This window comes from Alexandromys fortis, unplaced genomic scaffold (genome assembly GCF_014885135.2).
Source record: "Alexandromys fortis isolate MF-2015 unplaced genomic scaffold, M_Fortis_MF-2015_v1.1 scaffold_52, whole genome shotgun sequence".
Taxonomy (NCBI): Eukaryota; Metazoa; Chordata; class Mammalia; order Rodentia; family Cricetidae; genus Alexandromys; species Alexandromys fortis.
Genome location: NW_026067929.1, coordinates 4227586 through 4250955, shown reverse-complemented (window position 1 = coordinate 4250955; position 23370 = coordinate 4227586). Strand labels below are relative to the sequence as shown.

General features: G+C 42.2%; 1 protein-coding gene across 3 annotated transcripts in view; it reads left to right on the top strand.

Moving 5' to 3' along the window:
- Positions 1-23370, top strand: part of Sema5a (semaphorin 5A) — a 420186-nt gene that overhangs the window by 158156 nt on the left and 238660 nt on the right. For all 3 annotated transcript variants that reach the window (XM_050144767.1, XM_050144769.1, XM_050144768.1), the window contains one exon: positions 4657-4854. In XM_050144767.1, coding sequence (XP_050000724.1) covers positions 4731-4854 — 124 coding nt within the window. In that variant the 5' untranslated portion in view covers positions 4657-4730. The remainder of the gene's footprint in view (positions 1-4656; positions 4855-23370) is intronic.

Sequence of the window (23370 nt, the reverse complement as noted above, 5' to 3'; positions counted from 1 at the left end):
TGGTAGTTATCCTGCTTGCTTTCTAGGCCTGTGTAGGCAGAGGACTCCTAGGGTTTGAACCCTGGGACCTCCTGCTGAAGAGGGAGGTTGGACTAAGGGGATGAATGGAGGAAGGTGGGGTGAAGAAGAAGATCTGCCCCACATGGTAGAGAAGGGGTCAGGAAGGGAGCAGGCCCAGCAGGATTAGCTTTCCAGAGTGAAGATCTTTAGAGAGTCTCTACCTCCTTCTCTGGCCTGTGTGGCTAGCAGATTCCCAGAGAACGCATGCTCAGGCTCAGTCACGTCAGTTTTAAGATCCACCAGCTGATGACATTTTATGGCTTCAGCCTCATGCCAGGAGGAAAGGTGAAGATAGGCTGTTTCCCAGTGGGGTTTTAGTCTGCTCTCTAATGGGAAAAACACGCCCTTAATATCTGAACTCAGGAAAACTTAGCAGCTATGGACCCGTATCTCTTTCAATATCCTGTGTCTGGGGGATCACCAGCCATGATAGGGCTGAGCTTCTGGCTCCCTGTTTGCCTACCCATTTCATCTCCACACCCCTACACATCTCTTTACCTCTTTCTCCCCAGAAACTCTTTCCTCACTGCCCTGGTTTGTATCCCCTTCATTTGCATCTCCCCTCTACCTGAGGATTGTCTCCAATGAGAAAACCTAGAATCTTTTACATTGCTGAGGACCTAACCTTTGTCTGCTGAGGGATTCTTGGTCTCAGGAGTCTCATTGCTATGTGTGCTCATCCCTGTGCCCTGTGGGCATGTACGGATGTTCTAAGGCTTGCCTCCCCATGCTGTGTTGCTGGCCCTCTCTACATATTCACATATGCATGGAGTGAAGGGTGTGTAGTTGGTATTCAGTAAACGATGAGTGAATGAGACTCGGATATAGTTACTTTTACCAATGCCGGTCAGTTCCTTTAAATTTCCCACCGCTTAAGGTTCTCACCATCCCTGCCTTAGCCCTCAGAAATACCTCTTCATCTACTAAAAATCTAGGATCTTTTCCAAGGATATCTACCCACTCAATGCATTCTTCTATTTCTAAATCTTTTAATATTAATATGTAAGAATATATGTATTTAATATATAAATATAAATATCCACTGCTTCTTAAAGATGAAACCTTTTCTCCCTTTAATAACCAGTTTCTTCATTCTAATATCTTACCATTGCAAGTTTTTCCGGGTCTTCTCTCATATGGTGTCTTCTCTGCCTTTTTTCCACTGATTTATCCTTTCTGACACTGTTTCACTATGCAGTCCCACACTGGTGCTGACCTCATAATCGTCCAGCCAAGACTGCTAAGTGCTAGGGTGGCGGGCAGGGCCACCTTCACCTTTCCCTCTTCAATCTCTGATCTCTTCTCCACTCAGCCTTCTCAGAAAATGGACTGTTTTTAATAATCTGTGATGTGCTCTTTTTCCCCCTTCACTATAAAATAATCTCAGACATTGGGTGATTTCTCCAAGAAAAGAAATTATTTTTTCTCGGTGCCTGAGGCTGGAAGTCAGGAATCAAGGGGCAGTGACGGATGAGGGTCCGTCCCTCTGCTGCATCCTCCACACTGCTGTGCAGAGCAGAACAAGGTGGTGTGCATGGGAGGATGAGGCAGAAGCCGAGGATGCTGAAGTGGCCTGTCTAGCATCCCACTCTCCGTGTCATCAATTCCCCTCATGCAAACAGCCTTAATCACTCTTAAATGCCCCCACTCAGCAGGCCACTGCACGGAACAGTACATTTCAGCATGTGCTTGTGTGCCAAATTGCTTTCTCAGGCCTCAAAATTCCGAGTCTTTCAGTGCTAATCTTGTTTGGTTGCATTTTCTTTGGCCACCTCATGTAAGAGGGAGCTATGCTTTACTTCTCTTGGCCCGCTACTGTCTTTGTTACTTGATACACGGCTTCTGTTTCCTTTTCTTTGGAGACCCCCACTTGCTGCTGCTGACTATCTTTGGGCAGAATCCAGTGTTCTTTCCCATCTAACATGGCCTCCTCCTTGCCTATCATGTTTCCTCTAAATGATGATCAGCCCATTTATCATTTCAGCCTTTCCAGGCTTTCTATGCTTCTTCTGATTAATTTCCACATCACCTGAGCTGGAGCTTATGGGATTTTTCAAACTATTCATTCAGGATGTACAATATTAAGTATCATAGTTTCTTATACAGCAGGCCTTCGGTGGATACCATTTAAATGAATAACAGTCCCATCCTGATAGTCATTTATATCACTTTGAGTCACTTTGTCCTGGCTTCCAAAATCCAATAGGTTAGAACAATAGCCATTTGTAATATATTTCAATATAACATATTGGTGTTCGGGGATTTGGGAAGGGCTCAGCTGGGCATTTATTCTGACTTTATGACACACGGTGAGGACCCTCAGTGTGATTCTGGGTTTGTCTCGGCAATGGTGGTCAGAAGGCTGGGCTTTATGTGTTCTAGCCCCCATACTACCTAACTGCTCTCTCTCCTGAGTCAGGCCTAGGGAGCTGGACTTCTGTTCTGCTTCCTCCATTCTTTGAGCAATACATTCTGGATGGCAGGAGGTGGCCATCCTGCTGTAGGGCCTGGTTTGGCCATTGGAAGCTGTGACTCCTGTTGTGTGGTTTGCTGCATGGTGCCACTACAGAGCAGCCCAGACTCACAGGGCAGAGGGCCCCATCATGATGGGGCGGGGCTGCAAGTTCAACTCTGTGACCATTCTGACCAGCCATACTTACTCTTAGCCATCCTTTGCCTCTGTTTCTTCCTCATGATGTCCAAAGCCAATTCCTTTCATTGCTCTGAACAATTGCAGTAACTTTAAATAAACTTATTCAACGTTTTGTTGTTCTCGCCACAATTACCTTGCCAGACTGTTTTATTTTTCTGTTTCTTATATATTTCTTCCAGGTTGAATAAGCTACAGTGGTGTGCGGCCTAACAGTTAATACCTTACACCTTACCACAATTTTCTTTCCATATTATATAACCTATATCCAAGCTCTTCCTCCGCTCTCTGTATTACCTGGTGTCTGTACCAAGTACAGAAGAGAATTCTAGGACTGATGTTTACTGCCGTGTCTTGCCTGCTTACTCACTCCTCGGATGCTTTCTCGTCCTCTTCCCTTGGTGTGGAACGACTTTCCCGAAATCCCTGTCATTTGAAATCCTCTTTATCCTTCAATATTAAATTCCATTCTGAATCCTCGGTGAGCCTAGCCTTGATCCCTCTAAATGGCAGGGGCGCCCTGCCTTCACTCCCAAGGCACTCTCGCTTCCTCTAAACTTAAGAGCTTGGGTTGTAGTTATTTGCACAGGTTTGCCTTACTTTTGTGTTTTGTTCACAGTCTTGAAGGTGGCTCAGTTTCTAGCCTCATCCTTTTACTGCACCTGGGATTGCTCAGTTTTTGTTCTATTGGATTCCTACCTGGTCACAAGTTTTGCAGATAAATCTTCCATAAATTTATACTGCCATTAGGATGATTGACATTAAGAGCCATATCAATAATCAGACTGTTGGTAAAAGGCAAAGACTGTGGCCTTATTAAATAGCATCTATGAATGATAAAGAGTGATGGAGTTACTGCGTGTCAACTCTGTTTGCACAAACAGGCCAAGACAGACTTATAAGGAAAGCCCCAACAATGATCACAGCGATTAATCACCACTCCTTAAGAGGGGTGTGACCTAAGAGAGCTTAAATGCTAATTTTCTCAGATTTAGTTCATTTATTCACACACACCCATACACATACTTCCACACCCATACACACACAGTCTATAATATGCACATATACACGCCCATACACACACACCACATATATTTCCACACCCATATACATAACAATCTATCCTATACACACACACACAGACATGAACACATTCATACACTCACTCCACACACACACACACACATTGCACACCAATACCCACAAATCCATAGTCATAAACACACACATTCATATACCCATATATGCACACAATCCACAGCCATACACACATATCCATTAGAATACACTCACACATCCACATCCATAGCAACACAATTTACCCTATACATACACATGTGCACTCATACAGAACACATCATTACTAAATACATATACACATACATACTCCTTATACATTACATACCCATACACACACACACCATTAAACACACACACTAATACACATACACATCTACAATCATACACACAATCTATACTATACACACACCCATATATAACACATAAATACACATATATCAATACTGTACACATATACCCACTCACCACACACCCCATACACACACCAATAAACAATATACACATCCACAAATATACATATATCAGTGCCCATACACACACCCATACACAAATACACACAATGTGTACTACAGATATGCTCACACACATGTACAACAAATAGATACATCTATACTGTACACATACACACACCCATTTACCCCACACCTTAATACACACACAGCCTTGCATGCAGTCTCTCTCTCTCTCACACACACAAACTCTGAAGCATAATTTGCTATCAAACATAAGCTCTTTGTATTTTTTAGCATTTCTTGTCTTCGCATATTACAAATTCAAGTTAGTGGTAAGACTTTCACAAAAATGCTATCCACGAGGAAACGAAACATGAGCTCATGTTCACTGGACTGTTCTCTTGTGTGTTGTAGGTACTTTTCACACATGAGGAGAAGGTGAGCTTCGTAGAAGACACGTTCCCAGAGTCAGAGACCCCTTGCCCACCATGAAGGGAGCCTGCATCCTTGCATGGCTGTTCTCAAGCCTGGGAGTGTGGAGACTCGCCCGCCCTGAGACCCAGGATCCCACCCAGTGCCAGAGAGCCGAGCATCCTGTCATCTCCTACAAAGGTAAGGAATAAGGGTATAAGGAATAAAGGGAAAGAAATAAGACCATAACATACACCCAAATCCCATGTTTATTGCAAGATAATAGAAGATGGATGTTCCTTTTTGTGCTGTGACTGCACCTGGTAATTGTTTAGAATGAGATTATTCCCCTTGAGATCCTCATGTAGGATCCCAGATGGGATTGTATGGATAGAAACTGTGTTATTGTCCCATCTTCATTTAGCACGTGCTGTAGGGCTCCCAGACATCCAATCAAAGACTGAAACCATGGCATCAGCACTGCAGTAAACAGTAATATGACAGAAAAGGGGAAAAATTCTTCTGACATCTCCTGATGAAGCCAGGGTCTTGACGGGACGAGCTCCTGGGTTCCATCTAGCACCACAACGAGTGCAATCCACTGTAGTCTGCAGTGTCTTCTCAGTGTGGTAGAGTTAGTGGGTGAAAGGTGCATTCACTCATTTCTCTGCCAAATTTATGTACGGTCTTGATGGCCTGGACACTTGAACAGTTCACAGCGAGGAGAACACAACCAAATGTCCCCAGAAGGCCTCTATGACCAGCCCAGATCAGACGCTGCATCTTAGTGACTCAACTCAACAGTTTGTTGTTAGGTGTAAAGCGTTGCAGCACAGAGTGCATGTGTTGATATGAAATATAAACATTACTCTAAGTCTCACATTTATTAGTTTATGTTCTATTTTTTATCATTAACATACCTACCCCTGATTTGTCTCACATCTGTCAAAGTATGTTGGCCCAAATTCAGGATAGCATGTCATTTTATCTATGATATTTCAGTCTCCAGCTGTTAATGAAAAGGACTTTATGATGTTATTATTACATCAGACATGGAAAGGCTTCCAAATAAAACATTTCCTAAAACCATGAAGTGAATTTCATGTCTCATGAGGATGTGAATTCTGTGGGTCAAACAAGGATCTACTGAAAATCAAATAGTAGAGTTTTCTTGGATAGTTCTTGGATGTCTTTCAATATTTTATTGCATTTTTCTCATTTCCCTTGAAAATAAAACATCTTTTAGAGCAATGGAACCAATCGCCCAGTGTGCTTTTTGCTCACGGCATCCTGTTCATGTCATTCGAGTTTTCCTGTGTCCCTATAACCCATAATTCCAAGTGACACAGGTCCTGATGAGAGCCCTGCTCACATCTTCCTTGACTTCCCACAGCGATGGACTCCGACTGTGAAGCAGAGTGTCCAGTGGCTGTTGGCAGTGATTTACAACCACTGGCTAATGGGAGAAGCCTGAGCTGCTCTCATTTCACCATCTTCTCCTCATCTACTAGTTAGCACGCTTTCACGTGAACCAAGCTTCCTTCGCCTGCTCTCTGAACTCCACTGCTGCGCAGCTGGGAGAGGAAAGCTGGCCTGAGCTTACCCACCACTACTGGCTTTTGTTCCATGTTGTTTTTACTTGAGTTAGTGGGTTCCCTGACATCGAGCTGCTCATTTGTCATTCCAGGAGATCTGAGAAGTTAGGTTTCCTGTTGATTTCCTTTCTCTTTGATGAGATTGATATCAATACATGAATTTAATATAATTGATAGATTTTTTTCATTGTTCTTTTTTTGCCCCTGGGGATGTTAGAACGATACCCTTTCAGCCTAGGAGAGCATCCTGAAGTTGGGTCTTGAGTTCGGTGGTAACTTTGGGTCTCTTGAGTCAAAGGTGCTGCTATTCTCTTACCTACATCCTCAGATCACTCTGGGAATGGTTCTTCCTGGTGCTCAGAACACTAGCAGCTAGGGCGCTTCAGTGAACAGCACCTAGAGAAACATGTATGAAGATAAGCCCTGCGAGATCCCACTGCATCCAGGTCATCTCTAGGCTCGAAGGAGTTAACATCTGCCACCTTAGCCTCTGTTTCTCTCTGCTGTGCCCAGAATCTGTGTACCTTTGCAGGGCAGCATGTATTTCTTTTCCTTTCACATACAGCTTGCCCACCACCCCGTCATTACAGTGCATGACCCATCACTCTTTGTTACAGTGCCTGCCCATCACCCAACATTTACACAACAGCAGCTCCACACAATCCCTAGTTCTGGGATTCACTGAAAACCTTTCCAGGTAATTTTTCTTCTTTCCTTTGGTCTTCATGGTATGTACTTCACTGAGAAATTAAAAACCAAATAACTACTACTTTGGTGTCCTGGAGAGCCATCTCATTCTCCATGTCATGCCAAGAACCCCAAACTCAGTTTATTTTAGTTCCTAGATTTTGCTTTTCATTTTTTAGAGAATCAATGTAAAATTGATGGCATGAGACTTGTTCATAGAAATCTGTCTTTTCTATCCATTCTCTGTTCTGGGTTCCCAGTCTACATGTACATAAAACTTGACTTTTACTCCATGGTTGATGGTTCTTTCATAGCTCAGACAAAGATGCATGCACGTACAAACATAATCAAAGCTGGGAATCTCTCCTAAAAGGTGGTGTGTGTACAATTTGATGCAATGGGTTAAACTCAGGCACCAGAATGTCCACATCTACACCAGTGTTCTTCCTGTGGTGCCCCTCTCTACTATGCAGTGCACTGGTCCTATTATAATACCATCTCTGAGTGTTGCAGTAAAAGATAGCCCAGGGCTTGGGAATTCTAGACTAAAGAGGAACAGGGCCTGGGTAGTTTGGCTGTGCATTTTAGATTCCCCCTGTTGAAGGTATTGTTGCCTGAGGGTTTGTTCCCTGCACCCATGCCAGCAGGGTAGGCTGTCAGGGTTTGCCACCTGAGTCCACCCCACAGTTCACAGATGACATCTCAGAGTGTTGGAAGTGATCTTTTCCCCAGGGCTAGGCAAGCACTCCATCAGCTCTAAGTTGCCTATTTTTAGTGAACATGTAACAAACATCTAATGAGTGCCCATTGCCAACAACATCAGCGCTAAACTTCAGTTCAGGAGAAGCCAGTGTCTAAGAACCAAAGGCCCTTCATATCACACTCGGTTAGGTGTCTGTGTCATGTGCATGGAACCCAGGAGAGGAGCATGGAGGTCAGGCAGCCCCTGACTCAGCATCATTTATGGACGGTTTCTAGGAAAAGCTCGTGGCAGAGCTGAGTCCCTGATGGCTACCAGGAGCTTGTGAACCTCAGGAAGGGGCAGATATCCCAGAGGAAGGAAGTGCACAAGTGTTAAGTGCTGAAGTGGGGGAAGGTGCCCCACAGGTCCTAGCAAACACACAGAACAGAATGAGTCACAGCATCCTATCCTAGGTAAAAGGGAAGGAGACTAGGTGGCTAAGGCTATCATAAAGAGTGGGGGTTTCGATGTGTGTGCCATGGAGAGATATCTGAAGATTAACCTCCACAGAGAGGCAGGAAATGTGTGGCCATAGGGACAGCATCCGGGGCTTCTGCTGTGATCACAGGCAACAAGAGGAAGAAACTGAATTCTAGATGGTAACACAAATATAGAAAATCAGAAATGGACGTGGTTCTAGAAATTGGAGAGAGCTGTAGTTATATATATAATAATAATATATAATATATAATAGAGAACCCAAGTGTCTAGGAATCTCCATTGATATCTAGGATCTTGGATCTTTACTCCAAATATGGTTATTAAGGGAGGCAAATGTGAGGGGAAGAATACCTGTAGTCTGGGAAGCCCATAAGCCCCAGAAGGATGGATTTAGTCAAGGGCAAGACACTCCATATCTCAGTGAGGGATTCTTTTAAAGACAGGGTTTGCCATGAAAGTCTGATAATGCATTGTGCAAGTTCAGCCTGGGCCGGAAGGCAGAGGAGGCACCTTGTTCTGGTTGTCCTGGGCCTTTTCTTCTAGTGTCGAAACTTTGTGCTTTTGAAAAGCCAAACAGTGATCTGCATTCCATAAGAACTCATAGTCTGGGTTTTGCTTGCCTAGGGCTGTTGCAAATGACTGCCAACTGGGTAATTTCACGATTTGTCTCTCACAATGTGCTAGCCAGCAGGCCACTGTGACAAGGTGGATGAACCATGCTTCCCCGCTGACTCTAGAGAAGACGTCATGCCTTGTGGCCAGCAGCAGTCCATGGCCTGCCTTGGTTTGTGGTTACATCACCCAGTTTCCTGGGCTATACACTCTCTGCAATCTCCTTTTGTATTTTCCTGTCTTCTCTTGTTCTACCAGGTCACTCTGTATTAGAGTAAGCTGAATACAGTATCACCTGGTCTCAAACAGTTCATCTGGAAACACAGATTTCAAACTGTGGCACCCACATCGGCAGGTGCTTTTGCTTAAGACCGAAGGTCATCGTTTTGTGTGGCCCTAGCACAGCCCATATTATGTTTTTAACCAGGGCTGCTTAGGAGGAGAAAGTAAAACATATTTCATGTAAAGATACCTATGAGGATCCAAAGAGATAAAAATGTTACTTGTGCAGGGACAGGCAGATAGGAAATAGCTTTGAAAAGAGCATTATTGGATAACCTTTTAGTGAAGGTGGGAAGAAGCCAGGTGAAGGAAGAGGCTAAAGAAAGAAAAGAGAGGGGGAGAGATTCAGTGTGGCCAAGCCATTGAGCAGTAGGAGTGGGTGGGGTCCTGAACAGGTGAGAGGCTCTTTGGTAGGAAGCTGAGTCCACCTCCAGTGAGCTGGCCTGGGGAGAGGGGGCCAAGCACCCAGGATGCAGGACGGAGAGTGGGTTGAGGTGGGGTAGGAGTTCCTGGGGAGTGGGCAGGTGATGCCCAAGAGACTGGAGTCTCTCGGAAGTACGCGAGGGTTTGAACAAAGGAAAAGCCTACTGACAGACCCCACAAAAGATTGCCTGCGGATGTGATGAGAATAGCTCACGTCACCACTTGAGCACAAGAACACATTTTTGAGATGGAGGACCAACTGTGCACTGAAGTTTGAGAAACTGCCCCACAACACTGGCAAGGGAGGGATAAAGGAATCAGCTGGTCTGGTTTTAAAATCTTGATTTTAAATGTCATGACTTTTAGTGTTCTGCTGTGGCAACATTCTACGTAAGAGGCTATCAGCGAAGTGGATCTTGTGCCAATGCAGCTCCTTAATCCCATCACGCACTGTCTTGGTGGGAAGCACCGGGGCAGGCTGAAGATTCAGGCGCAGTCTTGTTTCCCAGCCTCAGTGAAGGACTTGCCACTCCCCTCTCTCCAAGTCCTTTGCTTCACATTGTCTACTAGCTTGCTGGCTTTGAAGGCTGCCTCCTTGGCTGCGTGCTCGGGAAGATTTATCTGTGTGTGCTCAGTGGTAACTAAAACACCCTGACCCATTGGCAACATTCTATTTCTACAGATGTGCTTGTCATTTCCCTAAACATCTGTTCCAATAAACGGGAAAAACAGTGACCCTCCAAGCAGCGTGTTTCTCAGCATGCTCAGTGAGTTCCATAACCATCGCTGGAATTAGCCTTAAATGTTTCAAGTCTACTTGAGGCAATTGTACCTTATTCTGTTTTCGTTTGTTTATTGATTCAAGTTTACCCAGCATGCTGGCTGTGTAGAGAGTGTGCTCCACTGATTGAAATGAACTTACAGCAAGTTATTTACCATTACGAAGGAAGAAAGACCACAGACGAGTGACTCGTTCCATTCTCTGCAGAGTTTTAGGCCTTAAAACCGAGGCTAATTTGGGGCACTTCATCAGGGTCTTTGTTGGAAGCATTTAGTATTAGTGTCTAAGATTGCTTCTGCCTGCAGAACCAGGCAGGGCACTATTGATTTCCACTCCCGGGTCCCTGCAATCTTTATCTTTAACTCTTTAGTGATCTTGTAGTGATCTTCCTGCTTACAAGTGAATTGATCCGCTTAAGAATTATTTCAGAATTTATGGAAAAGCTTATGGATGCTTGTCAGAGGATTAGTAATACCTTGCACCCAGACCTTGGGAAGGGCAGTAAGGGGGATTGTCTTTTCCAGCCGTGGACAATACTGGGACCAAGCTGGGGAGTGATACCTTATCCGAACCTGGGGCCTTACGTGGTCAAATGTTTTTAAACGCGGACTTTCATTCCTGTAGGACAGTATGGGTGATTATTTTTCATGGATCCTGTATTTCTCTGAATCATGTGATTATTTCACGTTGTACTTGTGCATGTGTTGGAAGCATAGCTTCGTTTAGATGATGATGAGAAAACACAGGGCAGCTTTTTAATGTGCTGGTACTTCATCGTGCTTACTGCCTGGGAGCTCTTGCCCTCATCTCCCAAGAGCTACTTTCTAATCCTCCCCATGACACTGATCCCCGGGTCCCATGGCCCCTATTAGCTACCACTCTGTCCTCTTTCCCACCTCCTCCCACTCTTGCCTTGGCATCCCATAGATTCTCTGGCTGCTGGTCCTGGCTGGCATCTTGGTACTGGCTGCTGGTACAGGTTACCTGCCATCTCTTACAATTACAGCTTGAGAAGACATAACCCAGCCAGCCAGAGTAACCTCAGTTACCCTCAAGGACTATGAGAATCATTCATGCTGGGCTCCACGAATGTCCTCCAGTTCCGTGTGTTTCCTTGTTCATGTGTGTCTCCGAAGTTCATGTATGTTCTCCAGCTCTGTGTATAAGTCCTGTTTCCCTCTGTGGCCCCTGACTACATGTATGTCTCTGGCTCCTTGTGTGTCCTGTGGTTCCATTCACATCCCCTGGTTCCATGTATGACCCTGGTTCTATGTGTGACCCTGGTTCCATGCATGTACCCTAGTTCCATGTGTGATCTCTGGTTCCATGTGTGTACCCTAGTTTCATGTATGTCTGTGGTTTGTGAACATCCATTGATTCCATCTGTGTCCCCAGCTCCGTGTTTGTCTCCTGACTCCATGGGCATCCCCTGTTCTGTACACACCTCTGGCTCTGTGTGTGTGTCCCTGGATCTATGTGTGTTCCATGATTATATATTTTTTCCACAAGTACATATATGTTCTCCAGCTCTGTTGACTCCATGTCCATCTTTGTCCATTGGTTCCACATGTCCATGAGTCCATTCCTCCTGACTTTCCCATCTCCATGTTTCCTTGACTTTGTGTTTTCTGTGTCTTATTGAGTGTCCCATGGCTTTGTGCATGTTTTATAAGTCCCAATGTACACATCAACACTGTGGTTTTTTTTCCTCTGGGTTTTGGGTGACTGGAGTCTTTACATTTTTTTCTTTAATACATTACATTTTGATCATATTCTTTTCGCTCACAAAATGACTCACAGATCTTCCCTACCCACCCAACTTCATGCTATTTGTCTCTATCTTTGAAAAACAAAATGAAAATAAAAACATATAAATAAAAAAAAAACAATAAGATGAAAATACCAAAACAAAACATGGCTGGAGTCTAAAGTCTTGCCTGGGTTCGGGTTCTCTTATAGAATTCATTGCTTTTGTTGCCAGGAAAGGGACTCACACAGATGATTTTAAGAACTCATAATCTACCACAAGGAGCTTCATAGCCTTCAAATTGATAATTGGTAAGCCAGTGGTGAAAGGGCATTTAATATTCATCTCTGGCCAGTCTCAGACCCACAGAGTGGCCTTTAGAAGTGTGCGTGCTGGGACTGCAAGATGGTTCTCTGTTCCCTGGGAGGAGGAATTAGGAACTTTAGTGGGTTAAAATGGATCACAGTAATTAGTTTTAATGCCTTCAATATTTGTATACACTTGGGAGTAGTGGTGCCTGCTTGTGTTTCTCACAACTCAGGAGCCTGGGGGAGGAGAATTGAAGGTTTGATTATTTTGTGATAAATAACAAAATTCTGACTCTAAATGTATAACCTAGCAGTTTCATATGAAGTGACTCAAAATAAAACACAGGGCTGCCTAGAGTCGACAGTGGTCCGAAATGGAATGGTTTTCTCTGTAGCAATTGAGTTTTTATAAACCATGTTTGTTCCCTGGTGTCAGTACAGGACGTAAGTGTTCACTTAGAGCAGAACACCATCACTAAGGATCCTTCGGGAGTCCTTCATCCCGGGAACAAGTTGTCTTTTGTGGCCGCATGCAGTCCTGAAAGCCTCGTGTGATACCATGTGAAACTCCCAAAGTCAAAATGTACAAAGCAAATTGCAAATGAAGGCACTAAAGTTTAAGTGCACTGCCCATTGGTTGTTGTCCTCAGCTATTTGGAAAGCCCTTCTGATTTTAAACTGTCGCTAGTGTTCTGTCTGTAGAAATGGAGCCTTAGAATGTGTGCGCTTTGTCAGCCCCAGCATGTGAGTCACAGCCATGAGCGCATGGGGGCCTGGGCTGAAGAACTGCTTGCTCATTCTTTACTTTTGAAGATTATTGATAACTCTCATGTTACTTTGAATTAAACGGCCCCTGATGAGCAGCGGCTATGTCCATGTGTCTCTGTTCTGTCTTTGGACACATTTGAGGTATATTTGGTTACTTTCTATCACCGGGACAATGCTTAGATTATTTTATGACTTCAAATCCACTGCTCCGTAGTGAAGTTACTCCCCCATGATCAAACGTGCCCTGGGATGAAGATTTTCTATTGCTATCACCAGACTCTGAAAACAGCTGTTCTGGACTTGAACACATCACTGCATTTTATTTATCTTTGAGCATATTGTGCTCTTTCTCCGCATTAAGTGGGCAGTTTGTTTGTTTCTTCTAGTAGGGATTAAACACAGCCTTCCTACTCTGTGAGGGAAGAGCTGCGGATGAATGAAGGGAAGTTTTAATTAGGTAGGCCTTTCCTCGGATCCTGTTGTTCTTATAATAGCTGAGCACAATAAGCAGCTGTGGTCACAATTGAGGGGCAGAGCTTTATTCCACAGTGCACACCACAGCGCTGAGAAGTCTGTGCTGCCAGGGGGACAAGGAAAGCACCACTGTTAGCTAGATATTCCGAGCATGTTTTCTTTGGTCTCTCTCAGTACGAAATGAAGGAGAGCCAAGGGGTAGACTCAAAGTTTTGGAAACACTAAGTTTCTCTTTTCTAATCTCAGGTCCCTCTTCCAGGGAGGAATTTTCCCTACTCATAACCAAGAGCATTGCTTAGCTCATGGTAACATTCATAATGACAATGTGTACACTACAGCCAGACGGAAGGAGTCCTCCCATCTCAGGCTCAACAGAGATTTGTGTTGCTATTTGACCATTCCCACCTTGGAAGGACTTCGGGACAGCGTGTTTTACAGACTGCAAAGCCTATTAGCTAAAATCAATGAAGCAAGACCCTGATGCCCAGAGTGGCCCGGGCAAGGGCTTCTAGTGGCCATCCGAAGATGATTAATGATTATCATTCTTGTTTGCAGGTTTGATTTTTGTCCCACTCAGTGTTCTGGTTTTAGCCCAGGGAGCATTTTAGCTTCTGCTTGTTTGAAGATAAAAGCAGAGGTCCATTTCATTAATAATTCAATCAATATTTAGTGAGTGTATGTTATGTCCTGGAAATTGTTTCAGCCACTGGGGTTGCCGCAGTCAGCAATGCAGAGATAAATCCTGGCCCACACCGACTTTCTGCTCTATTAGGGAGACAGACTATAATAAGCTGATAGTGAGTGGACTCCCGTGTGGAACTGAGAGAGAATGTAAAGCAGTGATGGGTTAAAAGGAGACGTTTGTAGCTGTCACCGTGGTAACTAGGTGTATCAGACAGTTTCCCTTGGCCTCTCAGCCCCCATTTGATCTTTCCTTCTGTTTATTTATTCTTTTAAACAGACGGGTAGTTATGGTCCATCGTTGTGTACTGTGTAAAAATAAAACAATACATAGTGTGTGATTAGCATTCTCCTCTCCTTAAACATGCACCCTCACTTTATGTTATATGCCTCTTTTCATTCCTTTTTTTTTATATAATACATGGCACGTTGTTGTTCCGCCACCTCCTTTTGTTGTTCTGCTCCGGAAACTGACCAGGGTGTTGGCCATGGCTCAAGCTCCTTACCTTCTGTGAATGGTGTAGGACATGAACAGAAGCTGACGAGGACAGGGGCATAGCCACAGGCTCATCTCAGACTCCATGGTGCCCATCTCTGTTACAGTTTCTAGAACACACTAGCAGAGTCAGGCTCCTAAGTTCACAAGCTGTCAACTGGAATCATTCACTATTTTGTTTTTTTTATTTTTAGAAAGATTGACACTGCATGGGAAAAGTCTGGGTAATGGAATGATGTAATATTTTGAGATTTTTAAAGGATTGTTTGGTCTGCTATACTAAAGATGGACTGGATTGCAGGAGGATGCATAGTTCAGAGCAGGGCAGCGAGGTGGGTGGTAGTGATGAATCTTAGCTGGAGACGGTGTTGGCTTGCATGAGGACCTCAGTGGGCAGCATGAGGAACAGTGAGAGTGTTTATTTGGGAGGCAGAATCAAAAGTACTGGCATTCATTGTGTGTGTGTGCGTGTTTATGTTTTGTAAGAGAAATTGGGCAGGAATGACTCCAGCCTTCTGTGCTTGAGCCACAGAATGCTGAGTGAGGTGAACGTTTCAGGAGAGGTATTGTGTGAGGAGTTTCAGAGCTCAGCATTTGATAAGCACACCTGGAGTTTTGAAGAACAATCTTAGCTGGAGGTAGACCTGTGGGAGGTACGCGTGTCATTTCAAGTCTGATTATTGGTTGAGGGATCTAGGGAGTCGACTGTAGAGATAAATGAAAAGAGTTGGGGTGAGTAGACCCTGAGCCAAGTCGGAGGGCAGATTTTGGAGAGATGCAGCAGCAAACATGCTAAGCAAGCATAACTGGGACCCTTTTCATCATGCTAGAAACTGGAGACAGGAAAAGTGCAGGGCAGAGACAAGAGCTAATGGGTCCTAAAGTTTCCACACCTGGAATGGGTCTACCTATGTGGTGGAACTCTACTACCAATGAATATCTTTCAAATACTTTAGTTGTCAATGGTCAAGGTGATTTGTTTTTATTTGCAAATATTCCATGAATTTACTGGCCTACTGTTCTTTAAGAAGAAATATTGTACTGAAGTTGATCTATAAATCTCAAGAGGTTGTTCTGGCTACTTAATGTCATTTTAAACCTTCTCTTGAGAAGTGGTGAAAAAAATACTTAAGAGATGAGGTGTTAGAATTATGTTTTATGCCTTAGCGTATGAACTTGGGCAAGTGACGTAAGAGTTCCATAGTGAGAATTCTAATTGGCCTTAATAATAACAACCCAGAGTCAGATATGGGACAGGTGGTGAAAACTGAAAGATCAAAGAAGCAGAGCAGCGACCACTAATTCTTACCTCTATGGAATCTTCAGTCTGAATAGACTCCTGTTTCTCTAAGTCCTTGGACTGAATGCCATCTCTATGAAACCTCAGACTGAATGTGGAGCTCCTGTCTCCTCCCGCCCTATAGTCCTCTCTCTACCCAGCCATATCACTTCCCTTCTCTGGGATTAACAGTGTGAGCCACCACCACTTGGCTCTGTTTCTCTTTTAGACAGATTCAATCTCATGTAGCCCAGGGTGCCCGTGACCTCACAGGGATCCCTTTGCCTCTGTCTCCTGAGTTCTGGGATTAAAGGTGTGTGCCACCACTGCCTGACCTCTATGGCTAACTATTATGGTTAGCTCTGCACTCTGATCTTCAGGCAAGCTTTATTTGTTAAAGGACAAGTAAAATTTCACCAGAGTTCTGTTTGATGATTTATACTTACAAAAAAACCAAACAGACAAAAACAAGAAACAAAGCAAAGCAAAAAAGAAAACAAATGCCAAAACAAAGACAAGATGCAGCATAAGGATTGTGGTTTATTGAGTAGATGAAATTAGACCGTATCTGCTTGTGTATTTATGAAAGACAGCAAAGATGTAACAGACATCTAATACCCATTGTTAAAATCAGAAAGCGTTCATCTCACATGGAGTCACAGAACTCTCTTAAGTGTAAGAAGTTTTGAAAACTGTGTGAGAGTTTAAAAATTTATCATTGTTAATGAGGAAGAGAAGCTGGAGAATTTGGTTTGCCCAAGTGATATTTAAAGTCTGTTTCAATATTAATCACTCTAAAGTACAAAGATATATTGAAAATTTCTCATTTCAGGGCTAAAAGGGAAATATAAGATCATTGTATACACAGGTTAAATTAGATTTAAACACTATCTGAATTTTTAAAAGGGTTGGAATAATATAATCTTATTTATTTAAATTTAAAACTCATTTGAATTATTTTATTTCTTTATTTCATAGCATAAGTTCTATGATTTAAAAGGAGAATAGCTCCAGCAATCAAGTGTGTGAACAATTAGTCCTCCATCCATAATTGAGAAACAAGTTCTTAGAGAATACGTGCATGGATCAAAGTTTCAGCCCGAAGCCCAAATTATTAGCTTTGAAAAAAACAGATGTAAAATGAAGAGCACGTGAATGTGTGAGTTCCTTTGTGTGTGTGGGTTTGTGGCAGAGTTTTTAATTATACTAACTAATATTAGGAAATGAGGGCAGATTGTCAGAGAAATTCCGTAACATATTCCCTTTGTTTGTTCAAGGTCTGGCGAGCAGATTTTTGGATTCAGAACATGATGTAGGGGACTTTACCATCTGGGTGAGATGGAAAGTCGGGACTGACTTAACCTTCATGGTAAAGGGAAAACCAGACCATGTTAGAAACTAAACTGCGTAGACCATGGGCAGCAGGCAGACGACACGGTGCGAGTGTGATCACTCAGGAGGAGGATGAGGAAAGTGAGCTGTTTTCAGGAAGGGAGAGGAAGAGTGATGGAACCGTAAGTGGATGGAAACCAGGCATGGTGTTTGGACCACATTAGAGCCAAATTGAAACTCAGCTACAGAGAAGCATGTGAAAATCACTTTTGCAGTTAACCAGTATGTGTAATAACTCATTCTGTACCACCAGCCAGCTCCCAAATAATGACATGAAGATATCTGATTAATTATGAAAGCTCGGCCTTAGCTTAGGCTTGCCTCTACTACCTCTTATAACTTAAATTAACCCACTTATATTAATCAGTGTTCTATTATGTGGCATTACCTCTCTTCCATCTTGCAACTCCTGATTTTTCTCTTTGTCTCCTGGTGTCATCTGCACCTTGATTATCTCCTCCCATTTTCTCTTTCTGCCTGGAAGTCTCGCCTGTACCTAGCAGGATGCCTAGCTATTGGCCATTCAGCTCTTTATTAAACCAACCACAAAAATATATTTTCACACAATGTACAAATAGCCCACAACAGGTATAGTGCTAAATAACCCACAGTTCATAACAATCTTAAGGGGAAATCTGAATTGTGCCCATCTGAGTAACAATAAATTTATTTAGATCACCTTTCGAAATCTGTGGTCTGCAACTTCAGTACTTGTTGCTTCCTTCAGTGATTTTAGGTGCCCATATGGGGATGTTTTAAAAGGCAAATTAAACTCATATAAACAGAAGAAACTTTTAAAATGTAAAGCAAACGCCAGAGAGCCGAGTCATTGGATTAAGAGCTTGTCATACTCATGCAAAGCCCCGAGTTCAAACCCCAGAACTTGTGTAAAGCAGGCCATGAAAACCTGAAGCTGTCACCCCAGTCTCCTGATGTGAGAAGGGAGACAGATCCCAGCCTGGATGGGCCGCCCAGCCTAGAATGCAAAGCCTTGAACAACAACACAAAAGGAGACACGTTGTTGCAAATAAGGTACAAGGTAAGGGCTGCTACCTGAGGGTGCTCTGACGTCAGCATGTGTCTATACTTACACCAATATGTACATGCATACATATACGATTCATACATGTATACACTCATACACACATGTACCACATATAAGATGATAAGCCAGCTAAGTTTAAGTATAAGAAGAGAAAGTGGTAGGAACTTAAACACTCCTTGGATAAGACCAGAGAAATCAACAAATTTTTTACCAAATTAGTAAGAGAAAATGGAAGAGATATTTTATTTAAAATTAGAAATGCCCAGAAGGCACCAAAATAGAGCCCTAATAGACAGTGAAAAGCAGTAAGCAAAACTTGTCAGTCCTCTATTTGACAACTTACTTAGAACTGAAAAATTCTGTGTAAGATGCAATCTATTGGTTTCACTAAGAACACCTGCAGTCTCACTGCTTGGTGGCTGAATGGGGAGGATCACTTAAAGTCAGAGGTTTGAGTTGATCCTATACAACATACTGATCCTAACTCTATATTAAATAAATAATTAAATTAATAGTTCAGAATTTTCCAAGAAGTTAGAAGGTTAAAACTGGAGGAGCTCAAGGCCAAACCCTTTATGAAGAGCAAATACAAAGTATGTGTATGCAAGATCATGTCTCAAAATGAAATGTAGAAATAGATCAAAGGACATAACTAAATGACAGAGCACTTGCTCAGCATGTGCAAAGGCCTGGGTACAGTTTTGATACCACAAAAATATTGCCATAACTTCACATTCACATGACTTATATGATGGATTTTACTAGAAATTAAAGGAAAACCGTACCCATTCTATATGATCTTAAGGAGAGCAGAAAGGAACAGAACAGTAAGCAGATGGTATTGACTTGGGAGAAGTTAGCTCAAGTTGAAAACGACAGACCAGAATCTCCCATCAGCTGAGACACAGAAATCCTGAGTGTTATTTAAACCAGAAACTTGTGAAAAGGATGATACACCTTCCCGAGTGGGTCTCATTCCATAAAAACAAAGATGGGCAGTATTTCAAAGATTTGTATCTGAGAATCAGATCAATGCAATTAGTAATTTATTTAACTAAAATTATAGTAGAATTCATCTCAGCCCATGAAAGACACAAAATTCTCAACACATATATAGTAAAATCAAGGATCAGAGATGTCACCTTGGTCGTTGGTAAGGCACTTACAAAACTCTCAGAACCTGGCATGATACACAGAGGTGGAGAATGAATGCCTTCCCCACAGAGAGTTTCCTCTTTGGTATTAGTGTTTCCTTTTACCACCAAACAACATAAAATCGTGGGTAATTAAGTAAGTGAAAATAGATTAGGAAGAAAACATTAGAGCTATGATTTGTTTAAAAAGATTTCCTATACGGAAATCCTAATTGACAGTCTTCAAAACCTTTTGAAGCAAATGAGCTATTCATAATTTCAGAGTACACAGTAAACATAAGGAATTCGCTCTACAGTATGATACCATGCCTTAACAGAAGATCAACAAGTCATTTTCACTGGCTTCTGAAATGTGAATTTAAGAAGTTGTGTGCAGTTGCCATGAACTGAAGTTGTAAAGCTCCCAACCAAGCTGAAAGGACATAAATCTGTAGAGAAGAGCACACAGTCAGCAAACTAAGACATAATGAGGCAGCAAAACCACTCTGTGCATTATGATACACAGATTACTGTAAATCAAATAAAAATCTTATTATGTTCTCATTATAGAAATTAAATGTTGGTTGCTAAACTTCCACAAAAATGTGTAGGTTCCAACCTGACATAAATACCTTTGAGAGAAAAGAGCAATATGGCTGAATAATTTTTGTGAAATTGTTATGGTGTCACAATAAATGTGTATGCTTTTAGGTACAGTAATGATGATGATGATGACGATGTTGGGCCTTACACTCATATCCCTCTGGAACTGTGTGTCTGTTTAAACTCTTCCTTCTATACCCTGCCTTGATTGTGGTGTTTGATTAAAGCAACTAACAAAAGGTAACTAATAAACAAAAAGTAGCAAGAAAAGTCACTGGTATAGAACAGCTCCAGCCAATGGAATCCCTGTGACCCCAGGGCTCATGGTTTACACTGACAAACATGGCAGTCATTGGCTGTTCTCAACTGCTGAGGACTAGATAATGGATCTCCTGCTTAAAGTCAGTCTCATTCTGTTGAATTTTAATTAAATTAGATTTAAATATTCATCAATGTCTGGGCAGGCACCATATTCAGTACATAGACAGACCTCTGCCATCAGAGCTGTTCGGTGGGTGTTGACAGGTCTTTTTCTCTTTCACTGTTTGGGTAGAGGCTTCTGTGTCTCGACATCTTCTGAGCGAACTATTTGGGAAGTGTCAGGATTCATGTTTACCTAGTTGTGGATTAGGCAGAAGGAAGAGTGATAGTCATGTTTCTGCTATTAATGGCTATTCTCGTTGAAAGGGAATCTCATAATGTTTTCATTTTTGGTGTCTCTTTCTTCAGAGGAGACAATGGTATTTTCACTACTATATCAAAAGGCCTGACTATCTTGATGGTTTTTATTGTTCTTAATTTCAGGAAAATAAGTTCAATGAACATTTGCAATGTTCTTCAGTTGGTCCCTCTAATAAAACTCCCTTTTCTCCTGTTCCCCAAGTATTAGCACAGTAAAATTCTATAATGTAACATGAAATACAAATTTCTGTTTTATTAACATGGTTGATACTGGCATTTTAATCACAAATGTTTAATAGGAAATTAAGGTCTTATATATAAAAGATTGTTTGATCTTTCATTCGTATGCATTTTCAAACTAAGTATATAACGAGAGATTCACATTCCAGTCTAAAGTTAGTCCATCTTTTTGTGTTACTTAGCCTCTAAAAATATTGAAGTACTAACACATACATTTTAACCCATTAATGCAGTAAAGTTTGTAAACTCCTGGCCTGAATGCTCTCTGGCTTCTAAGCTATTCCATCAATTAGACCTGATTTGGCTGTGGTCCACGTGTAACTGATGTACCAGCAATCTCAATCACGAGCACAGGGATGGACCCTTAAGTAGTGGAAGACAGGCTGTCTGTGGTTAGATAAGAATCTCAACAGTGAGGTCTGAAGCTCTGTAATTTGCTCAAGAGTCCACATGGAATTGGCCCCTGCTTCTTGTTGTCATTTTAAGTTCGGATGACTGCTGGCAGCATTTGGAGTCAGTAGTCGACAGATGTCGGGGGATCACCAATGTCTTTGGTTCTCTCTTTCAAGTCTGAAATGAGAACACAAGCAAAACCTCTCCTGAAAACAGAATTGTTTACTTGTAAGTGGCCAGAGCTATGACGCATGATTGTGCTTAGGTACAAGTGGAAAAGAAATGTCTAATAAGAAAGAATGGGAGAAATTATTCTTGAATCTTCTAAATTGAAGAATCCTGATCCTTGGGTGAGACAGGAGAAGCAGTCCCTTGGGCGAACCCTTTTGTGTGCCCAAACACCCAGCAACTTAAGTTGAACACTATTTAGAATAAAAAATAATGTAAGAAAATTGATGGCGCTACAACCATTTCACTAAGGACAGGATTCATCCAGGCTTTCACTGTGCCCTGTCATGGCTCCATGGTCTTGTAAAGCCCCAACCATTCCCTGCTCAGCACCGTCCTCACTGAACTGATGCCCATCCTTATAAAACATCACAGCAACGTGGGTCATCTTGTTTGCTACATTTGGGGGTGCCCAAACATGTCTCTCTAGGTGAAGTCTTCAGCCTTGCTTTTAAATTTCATCTGTTTAACAGAATTGATTTCTGTTATCAAGGAAGAAAATTTCTGGGGTCCCTAAGCTTGTCTCCCAGCCTTTTTCTGGACAGTATATTTTCTGGCATCGCTGGTTGGAAAATATTCATAGTGAGTGTCTTATGTCTCATGGAATATACCCATCTCTCCTTTTGTGTCTAAAACCTGGTGGGTTTACAAAGAACAGTGTACCTGACATTTCACAGATCTTTACTGAGAAGATGGCTTAGTATATTTTCACTGAATGACCGAAAAGTCGCTCTATTAACCCAGAAAACAACCCAAACACATGATTCTCGACTAAATGTCAGAAATCAAAAGGAAAGCAATAATTTCCCATTCTTGTGTTTTATCATATGTTAAAACGAACATGGAATGACTAAGAAATCTAACGGTCATATACGAACAGCTGGATAGAGCAGAATGATCCCTAGGTGCTTTTCCACTGCCTTGTGAAAGGGATTATGGGAATTTGGTTCTTGGAGAATGGCTAAGCATATTCTCAAAGAACTCAGGACATAAAACTGTGGGCGTTATAATTAAACAATGTGAAAGCCAATGCAAAGTAATTTACCCTTTCTACAGCTTAAATCTTTGATCTGATTAAATACTGTTTGATGTTGATAAGCTATTTATTTGAAACCTCTTAAGCTGTTTTTCCCTCAAGGGGCATGTTAAAAGGAAGATATTTCTCACTGGAAAAGTCTCAAAATTCCATTGGGATAATCCTTGTGAATATGTGATGCTCTTTTAAGAAAGATTTATCTGAAAAAAAAATCCAGCTACATTTGTGAGGCCTGATTGGTACAGGCAAAGGTGTAAACTAAGTCCATATTAGGGGACAGATGTGTTATCCGTACCTTTTATAAGTGTAGATTTCTTATTCTCAAGGTGTTTATGCAAAATTACTCACGGTCTTTAATTCAGTTTTGAAAGCTCTTGAGGGCAATGTTTGGAATTTAGAGGAAAAAGGGGAACATATGGAAATACTAAATTTATATGGTTGGGTATTAAGGATGCCTGCTATGAAAAAGTTTAACTTAGACGGCAGTGAGAATCAGAGTGAAGAGTCTGCAGTGGTTGCCACACGTGTTTATCATTACCGTTTTTATTTAAGACTTCCCTTGCTCTGGAGCCAAACATGGACATCCCAGGATTTTTTTAGCAACCGATTTTAGGGCAGCCAACAGAATGCTGTGTTTTCTCTAGCTATAC